This window comes from Silene latifolia, chromosome 2 (genome assembly GCF_048544455.1).
Source record: "Silene latifolia isolate original U9 population chromosome 2, ASM4854445v1, whole genome shotgun sequence".
Lineage (NCBI taxonomy): Eukaryota > Viridiplantae > Streptophyta > Magnoliopsida > Caryophyllales > Caryophyllaceae > Silene > Silene latifolia.
Genome location: NC_133527.1, coordinates 151,111,573 through 151,138,898, shown reverse-complemented (window position 1 = coordinate 151,138,898; position 27,326 = coordinate 151,111,573). Strand labels below are relative to the sequence as shown.

At 37.7% G+C, this 27,326-nt stretch overlaps 2 protein-coding genes across 3 annotated transcripts; one reads left to right on the top strand and one right to left on the bottom strand.

Annotated features, from left to right (window-relative positions):
* Nucleotides 1–541: 541 nt before the first annotated feature.
* LOC141643132 (proline-rich receptor-like protein kinase PERK8) lies at nucleotides 542–7,239 on the bottom strand. 2 transcript variants are annotated; one of them, XR_012543651.1, is made up of 10 exons: nucleotides 6,944–7,239; nucleotides 5,620–6,646; nucleotides 4,833–5,240; nucleotides 4,583–4,669; nucleotides 4,248–4,318; nucleotides 4,016–4,098; nucleotides 3,412–3,559; nucleotides 3,148–3,309; nucleotides 2,231–2,796; nucleotides 542–574 (listed from the first exon to the last, which is right to left on the bottom strand). XR_012543651.1 is itself a non-coding variant. In XM_074452169.1 (9 exons), the coding sequence occupies exons 2-9, from the start codon at nucleotides 6,455–6,457 to the stop codon at nucleotides 2,566–2,568; spliced, it is 2,028 nt and encodes a 675-aa protein (XP_074308270.1). In that variant the 5' UTR covers nucleotides 6,458–6,646; nucleotides 6,944–7,239; the 3' UTR covers nucleotides 2,214–2,565. The 2 variants fall into 2 exon arrangements, 1 of the variants encoding a protein (XP_074308270.1); XM_074452169.1 differs by lacking the exon at nucleotides 542–574 and having other exon boundaries at nucleotides 2,214–2,796.
* A 2,382-nt stretch (nucleotides 7,240–9,621) lies between these two features.
* On the top strand, nucleotides 9,622–12,126 carry LOC141641459 (uncharacterized). The gene is made up of 2 exons (XM_074450117.1): nucleotides 9,622–10,452; nucleotides 10,918–12,126. The coding sequence occupies exons 1-2, from the start codon at nucleotides 9,622–9,624 to the stop codon at nucleotides 12,124–12,126; spliced, it is 2,040 nt and encodes a 679-aa protein (XP_074306218.1).
* The last annotated feature ends 15,200 nt before the right edge of the window (nucleotides 12,127–27,326 follow it).

The following is a 27,326-nucleotide window of genomic DNA, read 5'->3' as shown; positions in this document are numbered from 1 at the left end:
ATATAAATGAACTTTGAATTTTATTTTTAATTATCTACAATTGTTAATGTGTATAAATACTAAGAACTAAAATAGAGCGAATTTTACATTTTTACTCGCAATAAGTTTATGATTTAAAAAATAAGATTGTTGGTTTAATTACAAAAACTTATGCTTATTTTTACGCATTGAAGCATATAACTATTTTTGTAATTTTTGTTACAATATACAGAGTAACAATTTAAATAGAGTAAAAAATTTAAAGAATAGAAAAGTGAAAAACACACATTGACTTTAATAATATGAGTAAAATCTGTATACGTTTTAAATATAATATTTACGACATTTAAGATACATATATTGAACTAATGAGATAATTATGAATAAAATACATTTAGCCCAACTATAAAAGCTACCGTGTTTGATAAGATATTATGACACATAAAAGCCATATATTAGGTCCAATACATATCTAGATAAAGTTAGGCCCAATTTCTAGCTAAAAGCATTTAGGCGGGAAAATTTTCAGTTTTCTTATTCTTTTAGTATAAGGGGGATGTTATTTTTGAATCGGACAGAGTACTCAGATTGCCACCTAATTTAAAGGTGAAGTCCCCCGTCTCTCTCTAAAAATCCTCTCTCTAAAAAGAAAACAAAACCCTAATTTTTTGAGCTGCCGCCTCCCCTAGCCACGCACTTCCTCCCCGGTTTCTCCCTCCCCTTCGCCGGAGTTAGGCTCTTCCCTTGGCCTAACTCCGGCGATCGCCCTTGCCTCTCCTTTGATGTCGGCCGTTTAGCTTCGATCGCTCTCCTCTTCGTCTTCGACGGCCATTGTGTGTCGGTGGTCTGACGGCGGTGACGATCTTCCTTCCTGATGATCTGTTCGTGGCTGTTCATTTGCTCCCCTGTCCTGTCGTTGAAGTTCTGCGCGCGACCCGTTCGTCCCTTCTCCTGGTTGTTTCCGGTTGGTCGGTCTCGTCCCTCCGTCCCTTGTCCTGTCGCCGTCGTTCCCCTTTCCCAGAGGTGATCCCCCCATTCCCCCCACCTCTGGGTTGGATCGTTGTTTGTCTGTCTGTGTCAATGAGCATAGCTCATTCGTTTGCTCCTTTCTCTTTGTGGTAGTGTTTGGGTCTGATATGGTGATCCCCCCATTCCCCCCACCTATCGTTCCCTTGCCCTTTACCTCTTGTGGCTGTCTGTTTTCTCTGATTTGCTTTTTTTGCTTGTGTGGCGGTGGTCCTGGGAGGTGTCGGTTGGTGAATCGGGCATCGTTTCCGTGGTGTGTCAGGCGTTTCTGAGTGGTTTGTGTGGTTTCGTTTGGCTTGGGTTGTTGTTTGCAGGCCAACGGTCTTGGGGGGTGCTTTTGTGTTTCGTAGCTTTTGGCATTTCGAAGTGTAGATCTTTCTTTGAGCCGTTAGTGCCATTTGTGGTTTTTATGGTGTGGCCGTCTTTTCTTTTGTCGGAGCTTGATCGTGGTTGCCTGGTTCCACTTGTGTTGGTTTTGAGGCGGGTTGGGTTGGGTGAAATCGGGTCTTTGGAAGTGTCGTTGGGTCGGATCGGATGTGGTGGTTTCCGCTTTCATCGATGTTTCACCTTTCTTCTTTGTTATTTCTGTTTTTTTCAATAATAAACTCCCTTTGTTTATGGGTGTCCCTGTCCCGTAATCTTCTTCATAGGGTTTTTAGTAGTAAGATGTGGATTGGGTTTGACAGAAGACGTCGACTTGTGGACTCTACTGACTGGATTTGGGTTATTTGGCTACCTTTGTCCTCCCTCCTTTGTATAGTGGCTTCCTTGGTGTGTTGGTCGCCGGGCCAAAGGGTTCGATTTCTAAGGTGTAGGAGATTTATCTCCGCCGATGGCAGACTTCGTCGTCTCGCTCATCACTTTGTCTTTCTTCGTTCTTTTCGCAAGAGCGGAAGTACACCTTGTCATTGTCTCTCTAAGGCTTGCTCGCGTCGATGGATTCTGGAAGTCAAGTGTGCTTGGGATGCTGGATCGGTTGTTCATGGCCATTCCTCCGCCCCTTTCCATCCTATCATCGCGGATCTAGTTTATCTTTGTGATGTAGCTTTATTTTTAAATATTGTCTATGTATGTTTTAGGAATGGCTTAGTAGTGCTAGATTTAGTGGTTGATAGTCTGGTGCTACCTAGTCGAGTAGCTTACGTTGTCTGTTGAACATTGTAAGTTATTCTCCTCCGCTGTCAAAAAAAAAAAAAAAAAAAAAAAAAAAAAAAAAGATTGCCACCTAATTTTGAATACATATGCAACTATTCGACTTTGTTACTACATATAAATTGATTAATACATAGAAACAAGCAACAGAATACAAGTCCAAGCAAACCCTTCAATTGAGATCATGTATCCATAATTCCGTATCATACGAATACAAAATGGCCTCGACTTGATGAAACATTATCTATTTCTCAGGCATCCTTAAATAGAACCATTAGCCATTTTAAGTATTCTGCCACAAGTCTTCCAGTTTATCGTTGCCAACACTCGGTATGCGTGTTAATGAGAGATGCCGAGCCCATGATCTTGCCAGCCAGTCAGCCAGCCACATTTGTGACTTATGCGGAGTTATACCTGTCCACTTGTGCCTCCGACTTGTCCACTTCTCCCACCACTTGTCCAATTACCTTGGCTCTGGCTGTAAGCTTCTGAACTGAACTCTTGGCTTCCAAATGCCATTCTTTGGAACATTTTGATTTGCGCTGATTGTTCCCTCGTATTAAAGATCCCGCTTTGCCCGGGTGTCATCCCATTTGATAAATCTGATAGCTCACTCATCGTATCCATTGCTCTTACCACCTAATAAAAAAGGGTCTATGGGGTTATAGAAGCAGTCACCAGGAATAGACCTAACAAACAGGTCATTCGGGTATGTGTGTGTATACTTGCATTCCAGTCAGAGAATTCTGGCCCAACGGCCAACCCGCATGCCTTATCGGACCACGAATCGTCAATCTTCACCCTGAACTGAAATGACTAGAACTTGACATGCAAAGTTAAGGTCAGGATCAGGGTTGAACCCGGCTCAACCCAAACCCACATTAACACGGCAAGTTTTATGATACCATATACCAAACTCGTATGGACTTGACCCAAACCTTACAGCTCTGGTTACTAGACAATGAACTCTTGCTAGTCAGAGAATTTTACCTGACTCATTTTCGGTCTCTTTGCTGCAGAATGTCGTACGCAAGCCGCAGCTGCCTCAATCAATCGAAACATCTCACCTCTATCATAGTTCCGCTGTAATCTCGGGTCTGCTAGTTCGTCAAAATCTTCGCGTTCCAGTGCCTCGGTCATCAGAGGTCGAGCCTGGAAATTGTTTTAGATTTTTTGTTTGGGAAACTTGCTTTAGATATTTAAAAGACAGCATTACGAGGGAATTGGAAAAAGTATGAGTACATTGCAGCTTACCCATTCAACCAAGCTCTCGTCTCCTAGTGGCCGGGTTTCATCAACGGGCTTGCGCCCTGTGATAATCTCTAGAAGTACTACTCCAAATGAGAAGACATCAGACTTTTCAGTCAATTTCCCACTTGATGCATATTCGGGTGCCATATAACTGCCAAGAAACCACAGAAAATGAGACCTCAAGCTATTACTCTTATCGATCCTGAAATTCTGAAAAGGTCTATCGTTGTACAGTATTTTGCAAACCTTGAACCTTGGATCCTTATTCATTGTATACTCCATAATAACTTACAACCAGACCAATTGCATTCAAATGTAAGTACTTCTAGTAATTATAATTCAAAAAGGTTCAATCAACCCAAACCTAATAAGGTGAGAACGACCGTGACTACACAGATGTGAGGTCAATATTTCAATCGAGTATAGACTATAGAGGGCCCATTCCAGGTACTTTTCCCCTTATATCCTTACGAATGAGCTCAAGTAAATAGTGATCAGTCAATTTGAGGTTATCAAGATGTAATCATGTAATGGCAACATTGATTTTGTTAGCAAGGAGTTAAATAAGGCAAACGGAATAAACTGATACAACCATAGCAACGCCTACCCAAAAGTTCCCATGACACGTGTAGAAATGTGTGTATTTAAATCTAGCTCCCCTGCCAGTTTCGCAAGTCCAAAATCAGCTACCTGATTATAGCAGAGAAACCGTGTTAGTAGAGGTTTTAGCAGTCAGATGCTTCAAACAAACCATCATAGAGTTACATAAAGCCAAAAAGAAAATATGGGACAAAAAATTATTTCCACTACACAAGCCTCAGGAACAATAATGACGATACCTTAGCTTCAAAGTTGTTTTCTACGAGAATGTTTGCAGATTTTATATCCCTGTGAATGATTTTTGGATGGCCTGGTCACAAAAGACAAGAAAAAGTACGATGAGTTGGAATTACAAATAGACCAGACAAAATTGACCCAACCCAAACGACCCAAATCGTAACCACTGGCCCAAAAAAAAGGATCCCTAAGTGACATGTACCCGATAACAATGGACCCGAAATGACCCAAATAACATAGGTAGGCTAGGTCTAATCATAAAGCAATTACAAGAATGTGAATATGAAAGAACAATAAATCATAAACATAATAGAATGGAGAGGAAATAAGATATTACAGTCTTCATGAAGGTAAGCGATTCCACGAGCAGAGCCACACGCGACCTTGACTCTGTGAGCCCATTCCATGGGTGGTTTACTAGAAGCTGAAAATGCAAGAAGCCCAGAAGCGAGTATAAGCAACTGTCATCATCTTATCTAGATATATTAATGCATTAAAAATCAAACAGTAATTGTAAGCTTCTAATTCTTTCGGCATATGAAATAAAAACACACATCCTTATATAACAAATTTAATATATAACTTACAGTGGAGATGGTGATGAAGGGTGCCATTAGCAACGAATTCATAGACCAGTAGTCTTTGGTAGTCAGTTATACAATAACCCACAAGGGAAACCAAATAACGATGGTGTACACGGCTGATAATTTCAACCTCTGCTTTAAACTCGCGATCCCCTTGTCCACTATTATCTTTCAACTTCTTTACAGCTACCTCTCTGCCATCTTGCAGCAAGCCTTTGTATACACAACCAAAACCACCAGCCCCCAATATATTTTGTGAAGCAAATCCATTGGTGGCTGTGGTCAATTCTTCATATGAGAACCATGATTGTGAACCTCCTAATCCACCACCACCGCCGCCACTGGTAGGCGTTGCGCTCATGAACTCCCCACTAGTAACACCAGTGGAGTTGGTCTTCAAAAAAGATGGACCTACAAAAGTATCCACATATCACTAAGTTGTCGCTAACTATCAACTGACAAGATGAATTATCATATGGAAAATTTCCAGTTTGATGCCAAAAGTTTTCATTTAATCTTAAACATACTTGTTATCTGGTCGAAATTAAAGTGAATTTTCACATTAAAGTGAATTTTCACATGATTTTCCAAAAAGAACTACTTTGTTAAGCTTAAACATACTTGTTATCTGGTCGAAATTTGGTGATACTGCAATTTAGGTCACCAAGTGGAAAATATCCCCCAGACCTTATCCCTTAGGAGACCAAAGCGGAAATTTTCCTTATTATTTCATTCGATGTGTTAAAAATAAGCAAAAAAAAAAAACAAGAAAACTGCAAGAAAGTTTTACCTGAGACTTGGGAAGAGTTGTATGGGGAAGGCAACATGTACACTGAATTGTAACGATTCTGTTTTTTCTTCCGTCTTCTCACGCACAAGACAATCAGCATGAACGCGATTACAATTACAGCTGCCACAACACCAACAGCAACTCCCGTTCTAATCGCTTGGTCATCACTGGCAGGAGCATTTGGTGGGCCAGGAGTAGAACTGACCTCTGAATTCGAGCTAGGACTGCCAGACTTGGACGGCGGTCTTAGTGAAGGTACACTGGGTGTAGAGGTGTTAGTAGGCGGTGCTGGAGGAGAGGTTTTAGAGTCAGGTGGCGCGGGAGGAGAAGAAGAATCCAATGGAGGAGGAGGAACAAATGCAGGTGTAGAAGGAGGGGGAGCGGACACTTGGGGTGAGTCGGGAGAAACTGGAGGAGGTGGGTCGGGGGAGAATGGGGGAGCTGGGGCTTGGGATCTAGGAGGAGGCGCACTAGGAACATCTGTAGGCGGAGGTTGACTAGGCGGAGTGGTGATGAAGGGAGGAGGCGGAGTTAATTCTGGTGCCGGTGGAGGGGATGCAAAAGCTACTGGCGTTGGAGGAGGAGAAACTTGAGGTGATGGTGGTGGCAACGCTGGTGGTGAAGGCGGTGGTATTTCAGGTGTCACAGGGGGTGGTGAAGAGGTGGCTGGTGGTGGAGCTGACAGAGTTGGAGGTGGCTGGGAAGTGTCAGAGGGAGGGGGGTTAGCTGTATCGGGTGCTGGGGGTGATATAATGGGTGGGAGTGGGACTAATGATGGAACGGAGTCGATCAGTGGAGAGGGAGGGGTTTCGGGTTGAGAATTTGGAGACGAAGCCATCTGGTTTATTAGATTGCTTCCTTACAGCAAAATGTATGCATGGATTTCATACAAACATACCAATTTTGCAGAGAATAAAACCAAAACCCCCCAATATAAATCCTCCTTCAAACCCTCCTCAGAATATAAGCACCAAAATGCTTTGGTTTCGCAAAATCACAGCAACACCAATTTCTGAAACCCAATTCACTGCAGAAACCCACAATTTTTTACCATCAATTAATATGGATTTCATACAAACATATCTCCCAATTTAGAGGATGTGCAACATTTTGTCATACAGTAAATTCTTCTTGATGCTAGATTTTAACACAAGCAAAAGGATTTAGCACATTATGATACTATACAGTAATGCAGAATTCTTGAGCATGCATGAAAATGAACAAGAAAGCAACATTGATAAACAAGTCAACCATGAAGATAAACAGCTAAAACACAAAATTAGGGCTTAAAACACTTGAAATGAAAGAAAGATTAAATCTTTACCTTGGTTTTTCCTGATTTGGAGGGGTTTGTACAGATGGGTATCTCAAAATAATTCCCAAAACAAAAAGTAGGGAATGCAGAATGTAGACAATATTTTTTACAGTTGGAATGAATAGCCAGAATTAGTGCATACAAACGTGGGAGCGACTTTGGCAGCAGTCTCTGTCATATGGCATATGATCATAATTTCAAGAAGACAACTACATTAGAATAATCACATAAATTCAAATTAAGTCTTTGTGTGATTATGACGGCTAATTTTTGTTTTTTGAATAACGAGGGGACCGTAGTCCGTAGACCTTATTTTTGACATGTTTAAAGTATAGAAAGCATAGCTCATTGGCCCATTGTCACAAATATTCCACAAAATTGCTCTGAGGAAGACTTAACCTTGGAAATTCTGCTTACCCAAATTCCTTGTATGAAGGCTAAATTACTTAAACAAATTCTCGAATAAAACCATTGTCTCACGTATAACGTATTATTTAGTGGCCGTAAAATAATTGTGTTATTTGTTGTTACTCGTATTATACAATAAGGTACGAAATATTTTTTACTACCGAATTCTACATTTAAACTTTGTACCCACACGAATATTAAATCTAGTAACACAATTCAGAATATTCCGTAAAAAAAAAAAAAACTATGCACATTATCAAGACTTTGTTGTATCACATAATAATCTTTACCTAAAATCAACTATACATATCTCATTCAGTCCGTCTCATTATAGATGGTCATTATCCATCTATAGCTATAAACGGATAGTTACCCTTTCACAAAATGAAAGTGAGGGTACAAGTGGGGGTATCCATTTCCCACACACTTACACTATCTACTTTCATTTATAAGAGGAATACTAGCTATAGACGGATAGTGTCCGCCTATAATGAGAATTTGTGCATCTCATTATAGATTTCTTATTGCACAATAGTACAATACTAACGACGCCATAATAATGAAAACACAAATTCTCGATGGGCATATCCGTCGCAAACTTGCGATGGGTCAAATATTATTCATGTGGGGTAGATTAGACAAGAATGCTTAGAAAGTAACAATCAATTTTGTCTTATTTACCACATAAATATTACTTAACCTGTCGCAAATTTGTGACAGATATACTCGTCACAAGAGAGAATTCTTGTAATCAAAATTACGCAAATAAACTACAGCACATTGCTCCAATTAATATCATGTCGTATAATTAAGTCAACGACCAACAATTGAACCCATGTTACTCTAGTCATTGCTCCTGCGACAAAGTTCGGATTGTCCACAAAGATATTGATTTTTTTTTTCGTAAATTGATAAATAGAAAGTATTACCTGTGACTCTCTGACATCACAAGTTTGTGATTTTTCATAACCTCCCTTCCACTTGCTTATGGTGGGAGGTTAATAGTGCTATTACAAATAAGAATTTGTGATTGATAAATAAAAATGTAAGAGAAACGTATATAGTATGGACACACCTCCTAATCAGTCGTTTCGTGACCGACATTGTATCGGATACCGACACTCATTAGATACATGCCAAAACGTATCACAATTTAGACGAGAAATGAGATAATGTCGAAAGAGATTGATTAGAGGATGAGTTTGGGTGGAATATGAGAATTAGTTATAATCAATGTCAAATTTTACCTTTACTTATTTAATCGCGAAAGTGGTGATTAACCCCCATAACTTTAGCCGATTGTGAGATTAAGCCCCATAACCGCCCCATAACTTTGACAAAAAATGAAATCTAACTCAATTTCTTTTTTCAACTTAAATCATACCATTAAATTATTTTATATATAAGTTCATTATACACTAAATAATTATTAACATTTTAAAAGTATTTATTTAATCGTAATTTATTCGCAGTACGATTTTTACTCATTTCAGTATATTTTGTCTATTGTTTTCCATTGTCTACCCTTGATTAAAAACACAAGAGATTTGCAGTACAAACAAGTACTACGTCGTTTAACATCCACCCAATTCCAACCAACGTTGTACACAACTGCCGCCATCACCACCATATCCCCACTGGCCGACCATCCTTCCCTCCACCTCCAGTGAACACCCTCAAGCCATATGCTCAGAAATTAGATCGACAAAATTGAAATCATGAATAACATAATTAAACAACAGTATAACATTCGTAAAATCACCTAACCAATTGATTTACAATACCAATTAATCAAGAAACAATCAAATTGCATTTTTCATATACAATTCAAGAATATATTTAAAACGAGAAAATCAAGACTGTTTTGGTAATTTTTACCGAACTAGGTTGTGTGTGGTCAATGCGGTCTTACTCGTTGCGTATTGATTGTATGATTGCGTATTATTAGGAATATATGATATGATTACTATTACAACATAATATTATGCAATAATATTAATCATATCATATATTCCTAATATATTAGGAATATATGATATGATTAATATTATTGCATAATATTATGTTGCCATTGTTACAATATTCTGTTGCGATATCCTAGCCTACTTTGTGAGATATTGTTATCATTGATGTAACTATATAAGGCTAATTATGTCAATGCTAATACTATCGCAAATTCCCCTCATACTTCCTTAACATGGTATTAGGGAACTCTCCTTTCTCACAAAACTTCCTAACCTAATTTCTATAAAACCACGAAGACCCTACGCTCTGCCGTCATGGCCGGCGACATTGAAACCTCTAATACACAAAAACTTGATCCTCTCAGCTCCTATTACCTCGGTTCCCATGATGTTCCGGGTGAAAAAGTTTCGAATATTGTTTTACATCGTGACAACTACGATTCTTGGCAAAAATCCATGACTTTCTCCTTAAAAGCTCGCCGCAAGTTCGGATTCATCGATGGCACAATTAAGAAACTCACCGATGCATTCGAACTCGGCAATTGGGTTGTGGTTAATTGTACCTTAATTCAATGGATCCGCAATATGATTAATCCAACGCTGCTTGATAATATTTCGTACCCCGATGACGCATCTGTCCTGTGGTCCGAAATTAAAGCCCAATACGCGGTGGTTGACGGTACTATGATCCATAGCCTTAAAACTCATTTAAACAATTGTAAGCAAAATAAAGGAATGGACGTCACCACATACTATGGCAAACTGAAGACTCTTTGGGATTCTATCGGTAAGCACGAGCCACCGTTTGCTTGTCGATGTGGTAAGTGCGAGTGTGGAATAGGCCCTGCTGCTATCAAACGGCAAGACAACGAACGACTTCATCAATTTTTCATGGGTCTCGATCATACTCTTTACGGTAATATCCGATCCTCTCAATTTCAATTGGACCCCTTACCCGCTCGTAGTCGCGCCTATAATCTGGTTCTTCAAGAAGAACATTTACGCATTGAGACGCAACCTACTGTGTTAGAGGTTGCCATTTTTGCTACCCCACACGCCACCACTGATTGGCGTGCTATTCGTGACAAAGAACGGAATGAAAAACGCGGCCTGTTTTGTTCTTCTTGTGAAACCCGTGGTCATGACGTTTCCAAATGTTTCTTTAAAACCATGCGTTTTCCCGAATGGTGGGGGATAGACCCCGTACACTTGCTGAATACAAGCGATATAGGGCACGAAATACGACTACTCGAGGTTCGAGTTCATCCCAGAATGGGGGCTCGGGTGCCTCTGGTTCGAACAATGCAGGCACGGCTGCTCTTGCTGTTCACGCAAATGCTGTAATCACCAACGCATCTATTCTCTCTTTGCTTTCCTCGGATCGTCTAAGCGGTATGTGTAATTGGATAATTGATACGGGAGCTTCCAATCACGTCACCGGTACTTTATCTTTTTTGGAGAATCAAACACAAATACCTGGCCGAGCTGTTGGGCTTCCGAACGGCCAACATGTCGTGTCTACCGTAATGGGTTCGGTTTATATATGTTTCTCAACTTATTTTGGATGCCAATTTGTCATTTGCATTTGCTAAGACCTCCTGTCTCATTCAGGCCCCTTCTTCGAGGAAGACGATTGGAGCAGGTGAACTACGGGACGGACTATTTTGGATTCATGCGGGGGAGAAACCACTGGCGGTTCATACAGTGTCAGGGCGAGAGACTTTTGATCTTTGGCACAGACGTCTAGGGCATCCGTCACATAAAGTGGTCAGGACTATTCCCTCTTTTAGTAGTTTAATTTCCAATAAAGATACAGTTTGTGATGCTAGTCATTTGGCTAAACAACACCGTGACAGTTTTGTTTTGAATAATAAGCGTGCCTCGGATTTATTTGATTTAATTCATTGTGACCTATGGGGGCCATATCGTACTGCTTCTTCGTGTGGTGCGAAATATTTTTTAACAATAGTAGATGATTACTCTCGTGCAATATGGGTTTATTTATTGCTTGATAAAACTGAAGTAAGTGACATGTTCATGAGTTTTATTCATATGGTCCAAACCCAATTTTCTAAATCCCTTAAGAATGTCCGGAGTGATAATGGCACGGAATTTAATAGCATGACTGGTTATTTTTTCCAAAATGGCATAAAATTTGAGACCTCTTGTGTCGGTACACCTCAACAGAATGGGCGGGTGGAACGTAAGCATCGTCATATTTTGAATGTAGCTCGGGCACTTCGTTTTCAGGCCAATTTACCCAACTCTTTTTGGGGTGAATGTATCTTATCTTCCGCCTATTTAATTAATCGGACACCGTCACAATTGCTAAATAACTTGACCCCGTATAAGTGTCTCTATGGTATTGCTCCTTCATATGACAATTTGAGAGTTTTCGGGTGTTTAGCTTATGCTCACAATCAAAATACACATGGGGATAAGTTTGAGAAACGGAGTCGGAAAAGTATTTTCGTTGGGTATCCGAATAGTAAAAAGGGTTGGAAGCTTTATGATCTCGAAACCGAATCTTTTTATGTCTCTCGTGATGTCATTTTTCACGAAAACACTTTTCCTTTTGCTGCTATAAATGATTCGGTCACCAAGACTGTTATGGATTCCACCCCTGATTCGTCTCTCTCCGATGAGCCTTTTAATGGGTTTGATATTTCGGGTGCTAATCCTGAGACTGTTGCGGGTCCGGGTCCTGATGACTCTGCCTCGGCCCCCTCCCCTGCTACGTCCTCTGCTGCCGGCACAGATACCACCGTGGCTGCTCCTTCTAATGCTACTACTGTTGGATTATGTGTTCTCCGACAATAATGCGATCACAACTGTCGATCATGATGATCACATGTTTAAGTCTCATTTTAAAGGATACAATTGGGAAGTAATATTTTACTGTCAACTGGTCCACACATATCGGTAATGATTGGCTGACTAGAGTTTGACATTACTGTCGTGTGACGGTGGTGACCAGTTGATCCCCTTAGGTCATACCTAAAGGGTAACACTCTTAATTGATTATTTAATTGATCGTATGACGATACGGGTTAATTAAATTACTTAAAATTGACGGATGATTTTGGAAGTAATATTTACGTATCTCATTATAATTTGATTAAATAAGATACGGTCTAAGTGATCGAATTGTTTTATTACTTAGATGAAATTATTGTTTAAGGAAACAATTGCATTAGAATGAATAATTTATTATAAATACAAGATGTTGTGATTTATAATTGGTAAAATATTTTGGTACAAGTAATTATGAATTACTAAGTCAATTTTGTATGTGACGTATTTTTATTAATGCGTTGATTTTTAATATGTTAAAAATACATAACAATTTTACATGACATGTGACAAATTGACAAAGATAAAATGGAATCCATTTTATCTCTAAATGGACCGAATTAGTGGGGTGTTTTAGGAAATTATTATGTTATTAACTAAGTGGTAAACATAATCATATTTGCCTAAACCTAGCCATGCAAACCTAGTGCCTCTTGTGAAGAGCACCTTGCTCATGCATTGGCCCTAAGAACTCCCCATCCTACCCGGTTTTATAAAGAGAAAACTATAGGTTTTTCTCTTTAATTTTTACCATATACACTACTAAAATTATTAGGGTATTCATTCATTAAAACACACATCTAAAATAAGAGTTTTAGAGAGATAAAATCCTTCCTCTTTCTCCCTTCTCTTAGCCGAAATATTAAGAGAACAAAATAATATTTTGGTCAATTTTATTCAAATTAATATTGTTCTAGTAATAATAATATTAATTTTATTAAGAGATTACCTTGGGTATTAATCCTTGGGAGGGATTCTACACTTGAATCCTTGTTCTTCCAATATTTGGAGAGCTCAAGAACAAGTGAGTAGGAGAACTCACTTGTGCCCAAAAATCCGAAATATCAATGTAAGGGTTGATGATTTCTTCCTTATTTTTATTACTGTTTGCATGCATAAGATCAATGTTTAATTTTATGACTAAATTAAATCTTCACATATATGAATATGTTGTAGTAATGAGATATAGATTTCCAACAAGCAGTATCATGAGCCTTAGGTTGTTTGCATGCAAATCGGTTATAGTTTTTCCGAGTTATACGATTAACATATAAAACTTATAAATTTGTGTTATTATGATATATCACGAAATAAATTATGCATGTTAAAGTTTCTGATCCTAAAATTTATTTAGGATATTTTGGTTAATTTATGGATTTTTATTGTTCATCTTATATAATAATGGCATTAAAAATGTGATTTTATGATTAAAATGTCATTTTCGGACTAAATTAGATAAACTTCGACTTTTCCCTTGGTTTTTGGATATGTTTTCACATATATTATTTTTAAATGACCTGTAAATGTTCATAATTTTTGGAGTTCTTATGCTCGAAATATGGATTTTGCATGATAAAAATCAAATTTAAATGAAAAATACGTTAATATGAGAAATATTTCGAATCTGGTCATAGAAATTTAGTATGTTATCACATGCAATTTTACAAGATGTGTGTAAAATAATGGGCTATAATGAAGTCTTTATGCATGATTTATGAATTTTTGATGAAAAATAGCATAAATAGTGACTTAATTAGTGAATAATTGCTAAAACATACTTCATGACTAAGAAAAAACGTCACATGTTGCATTTTATTATTTTTTTCAGATCTAAAATTGAAAAGTTGATGAATATAATTTTTCTCATGTTTTTATGATTATAATTGATAAATCCGATAAACCGCAACATAGTTTTTCCGATAATTTTTGAAATTTTTAACCTAAGTTTTTGAATATTATGAGTGTCATGGTATTTTTCCAGAATGTTCATGAGTTTAAAATTTCAAATTTCAAATTTATTTGAAATTTTTGTGATTTATTTGGAGTTTATGGCATTTTATTGTAATTTTGAGTCAATTAAAGAACAATTTTAAGAAATATAAGTTAATTATAGTCAAAAAGTTAGTGGAGACTAATTTTTGAGTCCTAAGTTGGTTAGGGTAATTAACTTGTGCATAAATATGATTTTATGTAATTTATTGTGATTTTAAAAGGTTGAATCACGCAAATCCGTAAAAACCGATTAATATACGATATTGGCTCCTTAAAGGCGATTTAGCATAAAATTGGGCATGTTCATACATATTATAATGCTGTATTTTATTTATGATTGTCATAATTTTATTTTATGTAATTTTTTGAATTATGTAATTTTACTTAGTATGGCCTTAGTTTTTAATTAGTATTACCCGAAATGTATGGGAATATCGATTCGGTTGTAATTTATTGTGATCTCGTATCACCGTTTTGTAATTTAATAGATTTATTTTATTTTAATTACAAATGTATAATAGGAAATTATGTAATTTGTTATGTAATTTATTTATTCCGGAGTTCCTTGAAGACGGTGTCACTCAAGAAGGCGATACATAAAGACGGTGTTACCTCGAGATGCGTGCCAAAACTGAAGTTCAAGGGACCAATGGAGTTGGTTTCCGAATATGTAATAGTTAATTAGATTTTCTATTTTAGGAAGGCCATACTAGGATTTTATTTTTATGCTTTGCATTTTACATATATGTCGCATGCATCGCTAAATCGCCATAACTAAAACATGCATTGTCATTTTAATCGAGTTTATCGACCGTGTCAATTAGAATTATCGTAGTTCACCGCTTTAGTTCACTTAAAACGTGATAGATAATAAATTGACATGACCTCTCGCTAAAATAATCAATTGAGACATAGCCTTACCAAAAAGTAGAAACCATGAAAACCTATTTCGCGAGGGAGTGCACTTGGCCCTACCGGGGTACAAACCTTGTTACGTAGGGAAAGTGGGTGATAAATGTCTATCCACCAAATTCATGTTGATAAGGGATGAATCGGCCCTACCGTGCCCAAGTTGATGTGGATTTGGATCATGGACACATTTATTCGAAATTTGGATTGAGCTCAACGGAAGTATTCGTGACCGTAGTCGCATGTGTCCCGGGCTAAAGATAAAAGTTAATGTAATTTTATCTACCAAGAGTTCTAAAAGTAGAATCAAGTAAAGCGTTAATCCACCGAGTTATATTGATAAGGGATGAATCGGCCCTACCGTGCCCAAGTTAATATGAATTTGGGTCTTGGAATCATTTATCTAAGTTGGGTAGAGGTCACTAGATAAATGCAATAAAACTTGTTTAAATTAAAACTTTTACGAGTATTATTATTTTGAAAACGACAAATGTTTTATTCCTTTTATTTTGTTTTGTAGACCGCTTTTATTTCTCATATCAAATGGTCACTCCAAACAACAACGCCACACCTCTCACTAATACTCCATGGCTCCGATCCTTCATGTATCGTTGTAAACTTGAAAAGAATGGGTCAAATTTCTCCGATTGGGATGCCCAACTCAAACTAGCCGCCCCAGGTGACGACAAGCTTCGTTACCTCACCGAGGCCTATCCACCCGAACCTAATCACTACTACAAATACAGGCAACCACAACGGCCCTTTAACAACGCTTATTCACGAAAATCATCAAAAGACGTTGTAGAATTGATTCCGCGAATTTTACCAAACTTAATTACAACGGTTCTGTGTTGTTAACCGTTGTTATTGGTTTTAACAACGGGTCATACTTGAAAAACCGTTGTTAATGAAAAAACTAATAACAACGGTTAAATTTTAACCGTTGTTAATGGTTTGGCGCCAAATTAGTGAAAAGTAATCACAACGGTTATATTAGAACCCGTTTTTAATACTTTATAACAACGGTTGTAGACTCAATAACCGTTGTTATTAATGTTATGAAAATCTTAAGAACAACAGACTGCTTTATTCTGCTATACGCTACAAAACACAAACACAAGCTAATACTGCTACTATATCATCCTCCATTCCTCCCTGATCGTCTCTCTGTCTTCATCTCCGTCACTGTTGTCACCGTCTTCTCTCCCTCATCGTGTTTATCAATCAGGTATATATATGTTTCTTAGCAACGCTTATAGATATAGGATTTTTTGGGTTATTATCTAATTTGTTGATAATTTAGCTTAATTGCTTTCCTGAATTTCGTTTATTTGTATGCCTATTATTGTATTTTCTAAATTAGTTGCCTATTATTACGAATGTAGAATAATGACTCGAACTTGGATGATTGATGCAAATATGAGTGACCGCACCTACAAGGATGGTTTAGCTGAATTTTATGAATTCGTTTCGAACAATTTGAAAGGTTCTTCTAGTATTGCATGTCCTTGTGAAAGATGTGGTAATATTAGCTATATGGCTTTTTCGGACGTTAAAATACACCTAGAAAAGTGGAGATTTAGTCGATCCTATACACGTTGGATTTTTCATGGGGAATCATTAGAGGAAGAGAATAACTCTGAAGAAGATGATGTTGAGGTACACGAAAGGCTAACTGATGATCCTGAGTTTGCCGAGTTTTTTGAGTTGGAAGAGTTGGAAGTAGAGAAGTTGAATGTTGGGTCTATAGATAATGAAGAGAATGATGATGAGTCCATTGCTTTTGAAGATGTAGGTGATGACACTAGTAATTGGGATGACCTTAACAACATGTATGAGAAGTTGTGTGAGTCCAAAGCACCTCTCGTATCCCGATTGTAAGTTCACAAAAATGTCGGCTGTGGTGAAGTTGTATAATATCAAGGGGGCAAATGGGGTGAGTGACACGTGTTTCACTAGTTTTTTAGCCTTGATAAAGGAGTTGCTTCCTGATGGTAATGTTCTACCTGTTAAGACATATGAGGCGAAAAAACTAATAAGAGGAGTGGGTATGAAATATGAGAATATACATGCATGTCCAAATGATTGCATATTGTATCGGAAATTATATCAAAACTTAACCAATTGCCCTAAATGTTTGGAGTGGCGTTATAAGGATAAGGAAGGGATCCTGGCTAAGGTGTTGTGGTATTTTCCATTGATACCAAGAGTCATAAGGATTTATGCGAATCCCGGTGATGCAAAAATGTTAACTTGGCATGAAACAGGAAGAATAAATGATGGAAAGCTAAGACACCCGGCAGATGGTAAGCAATGGAAATCGTTCGACGCTAAGTATCCCGAGTTCGGCAATGAACCTAGAAACTTACGTCTAGCGCTGTCCACTGATGGAATGAACCCACACGGAAACATGAGTAGCCAACATAGTACTTGGCCAGTAGTGTTGGCTATTTATAACTTACCTCCATATGTGTGCATGAAAATAAAGTATTTGATGTTGTCGTTGTTAATTTCCGGCCCTAAACAATCTGAAAATGATATAGATGTATATTTGGAACCTCTTCTAGATGATTTGCGATTGTTGTGGGATAGTGGGATAGAAGTATTTGATGCATATAAGAACGAAACTTTCAATTTGAGAGCGATGTTATTGTGTACAATAACGGACTATCCGACTTATGGCGACCTTTAAGGGCACACGTTCATGGGAAAGAGGCTTGTCCATTGTGTGGGGAGGATATCGAGTCCGAATACTTGAAGTCTTCTCGTAAGTATGTGTATATGGGAAATAGGAGGTTCTTGTATCATGACCATTGTTATCGCAAGATGCAGAAAGCATTCAATGGAAGATAAGAACTTCGTCAACCTCCTAGAATTTTGAGTGGGCATGAAGTTTATCAGAAAGTAAAGCATATTGAGATAGATTATGGGAAGAAGAGCGGCTCTAAATTGTATACTCGTGGGTATAAGAAAAGATCCATATTTTTTGATAAACTTCCATATTGGCCGACACGGAGGTCGAGCATTGCCTCGATTTCATGCACATTAAGAAAAATGTCTGTGATAATATTATCAATACCCTTCTGAATGTTCCTGGTAAAACAAAGGATAACGCCGCAGCTAGGGAAGATATGAAAATGATGGGTATTAGGCTAGAGTTGGCACCACAGAAGAGAGGTAATCGTACATTTTTACCGCCAGCAGCTTATACCCTTTCACGGAATGAGAAAAAAGAGTTCTGTGCATGCTTGAATGGAATTAAAGTGCCACATGGTTATTCGTCGAACATAAAAAGCCTAGTGTCGATGCAAGACCTAAAACTCACCGGGTTAAAGTCACATGATTGTCACACTTTGATGCAACAATTACTACCTGTGGCTATTCGTTCCATTTTACCTGAAAAGGTAAGATATGCTATAACTAGATTCTGTCTCTTCTTCCAGTCCATATGCGAGAAAGTCATCGATCCCGATGACGCGGATTCATTGCAAGGACCTCGTTGTAACCTCTCTTTGTCAGTTGGAAATGTATTTTCCACCCTCTTTCTTCACTATCATGATTCATCTGACCATTCACTTGGTTAGGGAGATTTTGTACCTTGGGCCCGTGTACTTGAGATACCAGTATCCTTTCGAAAGATTGATGAAAGTCTACAAGGACTATACATCTAATCGGTATCGTCCGGAAGGTTGTATTGCTGAACGCGCTATTTTAGACGAAGCTCTTTCATATTGTTACGCTCATCTCTCCCCTGAGGAGTTGATTGGCGTTCCTAAGAATCGTCATAGTGACTGGATGACCGGAAAAGGTATTAGGGGCCGGGTTGAAAAAATTGTGACACGTGAAATGTTGCATTTAGCACCCACGTATGTGCTAAACAACGAAGATGAGGTGCAACCTTATATTCAACAACACAAAGATGAGCTCAAATACGATCACCCAAACAAGACCGAGAAGTGGATTGCGAACGAGCATACGAAGACGTTTGCAGAGTGGTTTAGGAATATTGTCTTAGAGTGTACTGATCAAACTGGTGATGACATCTCTCCTAAGTTACTACGTCTTGGTTTAGGTCTAAATGCCAAGGTCACCTTTTACAACAGTTTTGCCATTAATGGATATACTTTTTACACCCGCGAGCAAGATGAGTTAAGCACAATGCAAAATAGTGGTGTGAGTTCTGAATTTGAGGCAATGCACTTTGCTACTTCAAAAGATAAAAAGCCTATTTAGGGAAAATGCCTTTATTATGGTGTTATTCAAGAAATATTGGTACTAGATTACATTGATTTCACAATGCCTTTGTTTCGATGTAACTGGGTTGATAACAACATCCATTGTGTCCGAAAGGATAAGATGGGATTTACGTTGGTCAATCTGGGTAAGGTTGGCAATAATAAGGATGATCCTTTCATAATGGCATCCCAAGCTAAACAAGTGTTCTATGTCACGATCCTATGGATAAGAAGTGGTCTGTTGTACTGTCTATAAGGAGTAGAAGGAGTAGTCCATCCGATAATGGTGATGATGATCAGGATGTCGTTTTTGAGGGAATGGATCAGTCTACCACTGTATCTTATTTCGACGATGTTGACACTGATCATGAGGACACTGAAAGCATCTATATGCGTGATGACCATGGTGAAGGTATTTGGGTTAACGAAGAAACTATGACATCCAAGAAACGTCCCCGATCCTGAGATAGTTCATCAGGACACAGTGATATGGACGACCAACATTTTGAGTCATTTTCAGACCAATAATTTGATGGTTTAATTTATTGGTAAATCAATAATGGTCATTGTTAAATAAAAATTCCCAAATTTTCATGGCATGGTAAATCCTGTAGCTTAGATATGCGGTATGCATGCATCTTTGGTGTTGTCTTATTTTCTTAATCTTATTATTAGATGTGGATCTTTGGTGTTGAAATTGCTTTGAATAATGTTGCGTATATGGTGCTTCTACTTTACGATATGTATTGTTACTGAGTTTGGACTGTAATGGAATTGCAGTAATTTAAAAAAAAAAGGTTCAACAATAACAACGGTTATATTTAAATTACCCGTTGTTAATACTTTCAACAACGGGTGTAGTACCTCTACCCGTTGTCAATGATTTTTTTGACATATTTCATTTTGGCGCAAATTTGGTGAAAATATATTACAACGGGTATATTTTAACCGTTGTAATAAAGTTTTGACAACGGTTGACTTTTATTGACCCGTTGTTATTAACATATAACAACGGTTCTTCTTTGAGCACCCGTTGTCAATAGTTTGTCTTAATAAAAAAACTAATTTACAAACCCATACAACATACCATACACAAACACACACAACATTAGTTCAACCGTTGGTATCTTGAGTTAATTCTTCTCTCTTCCTCGCTTTCTACATTCTCGTTGCCGGTCGTCGCCCAATTTCCGACGCCCAGATTCCGTTGCCTTCCCTTATCATCCTGCTCATTCTCTTTATCATCATCATCATCATCAGGTATGTTCACTTTAATTTTGTGTTTCGTCATTAGGGTTTTAAGACGATCATCTTTTTTCTTTTTCATGCATCTGTTTGTTTTTCGTCTTCTTTGTTATCTGTATCATCCCGCATCATCTACTTCACTCCTCTTATTAGGGTTTAGGAGTTTAGAAGCTTAATCTGTTGTTTTAAATTTTCATTCCTATTAGGGTTTTGGGTTTTAGATAATACTCTGCATGTACATTGTTAAGTTGTTCATTTCCTATATCATTCATATTTGGGTTTTAGGATTATCATGGGTGAAAAACGTAAAAGAAGTCAAAAGAATAATAAGCCTCAGGATAATAAGCCTGGTGAGAGGGGTGCTACGAAGTGCCAGAAAGTTCTTGCAGCTATAGCCGCTAAACAGCCGTTGGAAATAACATGGAGTGAGATGGGTTTCCCTACTGGTCCAAATGCGGGTTATTTCTCCAGTTGGATTGGTACTTGCACAAGACAGTTTGTGCCTATCCATTTAGATGATGTTAGAACTTTGAATCCAAAATTGGCGGAGTTATACTTGGCTCGTGTAAAGGAAGGCTTTATTATACCCGATGAAAGCCATGATAAGTATTTAATGCATAAGGCAGCGGATGTCCACAGGCAGTGGAGGTGTGACGTTGCTAGGGATTGGTTGTATGTGGACAAGGCAACGGGGGAGATGCGTAAGAGCCCACCGGAAAACAAGTGTCCCACCATCAGTCAGGAACAATGGGATCTTTTCAAAAAGATGAGAACTACTGAGAAGTTTCAGGTTAAATATCCTCGCCTTTTAACGATTTACCTATCATTTTTTTAATTAATGAGTCCTTTATATAATCTTTTTATTATCTCATCTACTTGCGCTTTTATATAATTATTTGAAGGCCGTTAGCATAAGAAATCGTGCTAACATTTCATGCAAGAAGGGGAAATGGTATGGTTCTCGAGACGTTCTGAAAGATAGAAGAGAACCTCGTAAGTAGCATGCATTATTCCCCTGTGAGACTTTATTTTTTTAATCACACTTGGACTTGCATTGATACACATTTACGTGTATAAATGTTACCATGTTAATGTGTAGGTGGCAAAGGGAGTGAAAGAGGTGGATCGGCATGTAACTTATAAAGAAGGGCACACGCCTAAAGGATCCCGGCCGCGTGACAAATATGATGAGGAAGTGTTGGCCAACATAGTAAGCATTATTTTATTAAGACGAGTTCATTACTAAATTTATTATTTTAGTCACAAATATAATTTGAAGTTTATTTAATATATTATAGGACAACGTATTGAAAGAGGTAGAAGAAGGGAAATTCACTCCTAGTGGTCGTAATGACGTTCTTGCTAGAGCGATCGGCCGACCCGAACATCCAGGTCGTTTGAGGGGCGTCCCGTTACAGGTTGGAGTAACGAAATATTATGGGACAACTGCCCCGATAAATAAGAAAAGGAAGACTAAGTCTGAGAAGGCTGACATGGTAACATTTATTCTATTATTTTCATTTAAGTTCAATTCATATGTTATTGTTGGGATAAAAATTGCTGACACATTACATTCTTGGCACGCAGCTTCAGTTAATGGCATCCGTACTACTAAAGCTGAATGCTGGAGGCAAGCTTTCCGAAGAAGAAGTGAAGATGATGGAGGATGTCATTTCTAAAGGGGGTAATAATAAGGTACAACAGATTGGTCAAGAGGCCGCTACTACCTTGGCATTACATGAGAAAGAAGTATCGGTCAACGAGATTCAGAAAGATCAGGTACCTAATAATGCTTCTGAAGTTGTAACAACTAAAGCCGATCAGGTACCTAATACTTCCTTATTTTTCTTTTCTTTTTTTTGGGTAAGATCAGGGGGTGTGTTCCTTGCCAGCTCTAATGCTATAACTTCTGACATGGTACCATTGGTTAATTTTATTAGGTAAATAATGGGTCTGAAAAGGAGATGCAACTTGAGAAGACGGCTGATGGAAAACAACATACATCCCCTTCAAGTCAGTTCCCTGTTTTCAGTGAGGTATGCATGAAGTGTTTAATTAGTTAAATTTATATAAATTCTATTAAATTTTGGGATAGAATAATGTATGTGTATATTCTTCAGGCCGTAAACAAGAGGCCAGTTATTCTTGCTGACCCTAAAATCGAAAAGCCACATGTGCGTGTTGGCCGGGGTCTCGTAGAAATGCACACCAAATCTGCAGCAGCGGAAACTGTAGTTCATGGCGAAAAACTTTTGCCGAATCATACCAAAGTAGAGATAACTACATTCTTTCCAGGCCATGAAAACTTTCAACCGCTGTCCCGATTCGTGACGACATTACCATTACGGGAGATGCGGTTGGAAGTTTCATCCAATGGCCCGAAACTCACATCTACTTGGCTCGGTCGTCTCCGCCTCGGCGGAATGGAAAGCGATTGGGGTTAGAAGAAATACATTTATATATATGTTAAATTTTTAATTGTTGAATGTTTTTATATGTTAAATTTATATGTTATTTTTTTTTTGTAGGGAACAAAAAAGCCGGCTTTGGCGGATAAGCCTAAGTCCACAGACATGCCAACGACCTCGTCGAGACAACAACTTGATGAGGTATTTAATTAACTTCTCCATTTTTTTAAAAACCTCGCTCCCTTTATTTATATTTTGTCTGTATTTATAAAAAGCATGGTAATTTTGTGTAGGGGACAAAAAAGACTGATAAGCCTAAGTCCCCAGTCTTACCTGCTACTACTACCTCATCATTGAAAGAGCAGGTTGACGAGGTATTTAATTAAGTACGCTTTTATTTTTATTACTCCAACTAGGATATGTTACCTTTGCATTTTTTATTATTTTAATTATCTACTACATGTGTAGGCTGGTGGTAGTAGCACAAAATCAAAGACTCATTCTTTCCCCGACCTGAAAGAAGTTAGGAGTTTAAACTCCACACAATATACTGGGAAGGATTACATGCAAAAAGTAAGAACGGTGACGAGAGGAAACTGCATGAGGAGGCTGGCCATCGCATAGCCACCGAGCAATTGCTAGTTATTCCGCTCGAGGAGGATATTCTAGGGGTTGAGCGCCAAGCATTTCTATCATGGGATATGCTAGCCATTTGGGCTGGCCTAGACCAGATTGATGTCCAACACCTATTTGTTTGGATGAAGTAAGTTTCTTAATAAATAATTTCATATTCTAATATTATGACTACTAGATAGTGTTTTAAATACCGGAATTAATACCGTAATAATGTAGGATATAGAAATTGAGAGTGATCCCCGAGAAGAATATTCCATCTGATCAATACGGATTCCTGTGCCCCTATGTTTTATCTTTATTTATTCCAGATTTCTCGTTCGAAGAACGGGTAGATTATATTGCTCAGCAATTGGCGACAACCAAGAAGCTGATTTTTGGCGCTTATAATGAAAAAAGGGTAATAAACAAATTAATATTACGTTTCCCTCTACAATTGCATTTTCATAACTAATATATGTACTTGTTAATAATGATGATGTCTCTTGATGTAGGACTCATTGGGTGCTAGCAGCCATCATGCCGACAAGGAATAAAGTTTTCTGGTTGGACTCTTTGCATAATCAACCAAGCGAGACTTTTAAGCACTTGATTAGTAAGTAAGTTTATAATACTGATTTATTTATAATAACATTAAGTTTCAATTTTTATTTATAGCAAAAAGCTCATTTTTGCCCCTAAAAAAATGAGTGTCTGCCTCCTTTTGTTTTTTTTTTTAAAATAAGGGCCTTTGAGAAGAGAAGAGCTAATGAGCAAAATCAACCCACGAAAGATTCTGATGATGGCCCTAATTTTATTACGATAACAGGGGTATGTGCTCAAATACAATCCATTAAGTGCAAAAATCTGTGTTTAATACTATTACAATACCTAAAGTTCAAGATTCTGATGTGAGCCTTCTCTCGTCTGTTTGTTTTTATATAATAATAGGCCCCTCGCCAGCCAGATAGCATACAATGTGGATACTACGTTTGTCGGTTCATGTTGGAGATTATTAGGCGAAGATATATCATTATTCCAGAAAAGGTTAGTAATTTAATAATGTGTTTATTACTTTTTTAAATTAGAGCTAATGTTGTCTTGCTTGTCGCTATATATACCATGATGTTGCTATGCGATGAATTGATGTTGTTACAATAATGTCTTCTCTTTGTTTTTTCCGCAAAAGATATGTAATCAACCCGTCACAACAGTTGAGCGGACTCAAGTATAGATATAGACGAGGTAAGGGACATGTTGGGCAAATACGTCTTAGAAAATAGAAATGCATGATACCCAGAGTTTAGATCAACTTATTAGTAAATTTTTTGTTGAAGTTAAAGAATGATTAGTTCATGTAAATTCAACTCCTTGTAAGTATATATATATATGATGCTGCTGTTGTGGTTGAATTGAATCTATTGAGTTCTGATGAACCCATCTGTGATTTATCTTGGTCTTTGGTATATGGTGTTTCTGCGATATATGCAGGTTTTTGAATGGCATGAAACAAATTTAATTTTTCAAAACATTAGGAGTTCGTAATAAAAACGGTTACTAAAAAAAACCGTTGTGAAGACCTTTCACAACGGTTAATAAAAAGAACACCGTTGTGAATGACTTTCACAAATACCGCGCATAATATTCAACAACAGGTTTTAAACGAAGAACCGTTGTTAAAAGTCTTCACAATTTTGGAGGTAAAGTTACAACAACGGGTTTTAAACTAAGAACCGTTGTTACTAACAATTTCAACAACGGGTATGTAGCATAAACCCGTTGTCAAAAGACTTCACAATTTTGGAGGGAAAGTTACAACAACGGTTATACATATGACAATCGTTGTTATATTATTCCCTCTAAATTTTTGAAACACTTTCCACAACGGAGAACACCCAACAACAACGGCTTTTAACCGTGGTGAATACTTTCGACAACGGTTTCATTAAATAACCAAACCGTTGTAAATACCCTCTATAACGGCCGCTTTAACAATGTCCGCTTTTTGTTTTTACAACGGTTTTTACCCGTTGTTATAGCCTGTATCTGTAGTAGTGAATGCTAGGTCGAGTGCCGCTACTAGGGAAGCATATGAGGCTTACCACAAGGAGTCCGCCGCAATGAAAAATGTGTTGATCTTTGCGATGGAGGCAGATCTCCAAAGGAGAGCCTTTAATATGGGCACCGCTAATGAAATCTATTCCAAGCTCGTGACAATGTTTTTACAAACTCAGCGGATCGTCCAATATGAGGCGGCCGCGGCATTCTTTGATCTCGACTTCAAAGAGGGCCAAAAGGTTAGCCCTCACGTGCTCAAATTAATGGAGCTAGTTGAGACTTTGAAGATTCAAAAGGTTGAAATCCCCAAAGAGCTCATTATAGATAGGATTCTACACTCCTTATCCAAAGTCAAAGCGTATGTTCAATTCCGGGTGAATTTTAACATGCAAGACAAGGACGTATCTCTTGAAGAGTTGCACAAGTTACTTGTGCAAGCCAAAAGAGACATGAGCACCAAAAGCAAGGGGAAGTTCAAGAAGAATGAGAAGAAGGGTAAGAAGCAAGCTCCCACTTTCACCAAAGCTAAGACTTATGAAGCTAGCACTTCCAAAATCAAGAAGGGTCCTCTTGATAAATGCCATTATTGTAATGGTGTTGGACATTGGAAAAGAAATTGTTCCAAATATCTTGGTGACATTAAAGCTGGAAAGATCACTCCAGTAGGTAAATGACTATCCTTTCTTTTATGTTTCTAATTCAACTATGGTATTGTGATACAAAGTTGTGATAATGTATCCCCTTTTTATTGTAAATAGGGACATTGCCGCGCATCATTATAAATGAATAAGTTGGAGATTAGAATCTCTTTCCATAAGGTTAAGATTGAAACCTTTTCAAAATAGATATTTTGAAAGGATATGATGGGAACATATATGGTTTTATCTTAATAACTTAGCAAAGCAAAATATATTTCAATTCTTGAAATGTTTCAATTGAGTAGTCAATTGCGAAACATGTAGAATTAAGTGGGAGTTGGAAATTATCATGTGAATACATGGAATTTAGTGGGAGCAATCATCTTGTAAAAGTTTATAACTCATTACTCATTGAGAATGACGAGCTAATACTTTATTTCACAAAGAAGTATTTGAGTTTTCAATTCTGGATGAAAATGGACTATGATGAATCCAATCACATCATGAGATGTTGGATAGGTATTGAGATATACACATCAAATCAACGAGAAACGTAGGTTATTCATGTCAATGAAAATGGAATTGCCATTAGCAGTCATGGTCGTTCATTGAACCTTATAATAGTTGATCACATGATTATTAGTTACTAATGTTTCTGCCATTAGAATAATCATGCACATGTCCAATAATGAATCATATGCATAAGATCATGATGAATCATTGGCAAGCCATAGAAGAATCGTCATGAATTATCGAGGAGAATCCGATGAGCGATTTCAGTGTTGGATAGAACACTCTGTTATGTATCAAGAGGTTGCACATATTAAAGTTCGAACACGCGTAAGGATTTATGAAAATCCTAAGCTTTACAAGCTAAAAGGAGAAATAAGAAGTTTGGAAAGATACTTAGTTGAACTAAGAAGTTACTCAAAACTAATATTTTCTAAAATGCTAGGACTTGTGAGAAGTGCTAGGCTAATCATCTTGACAATTGTTGCAAGACACTACAAAACATATACCTAATGCATTGTGAGTGGGTGGAGTACTTGATCAATGCAAGTTATATCATT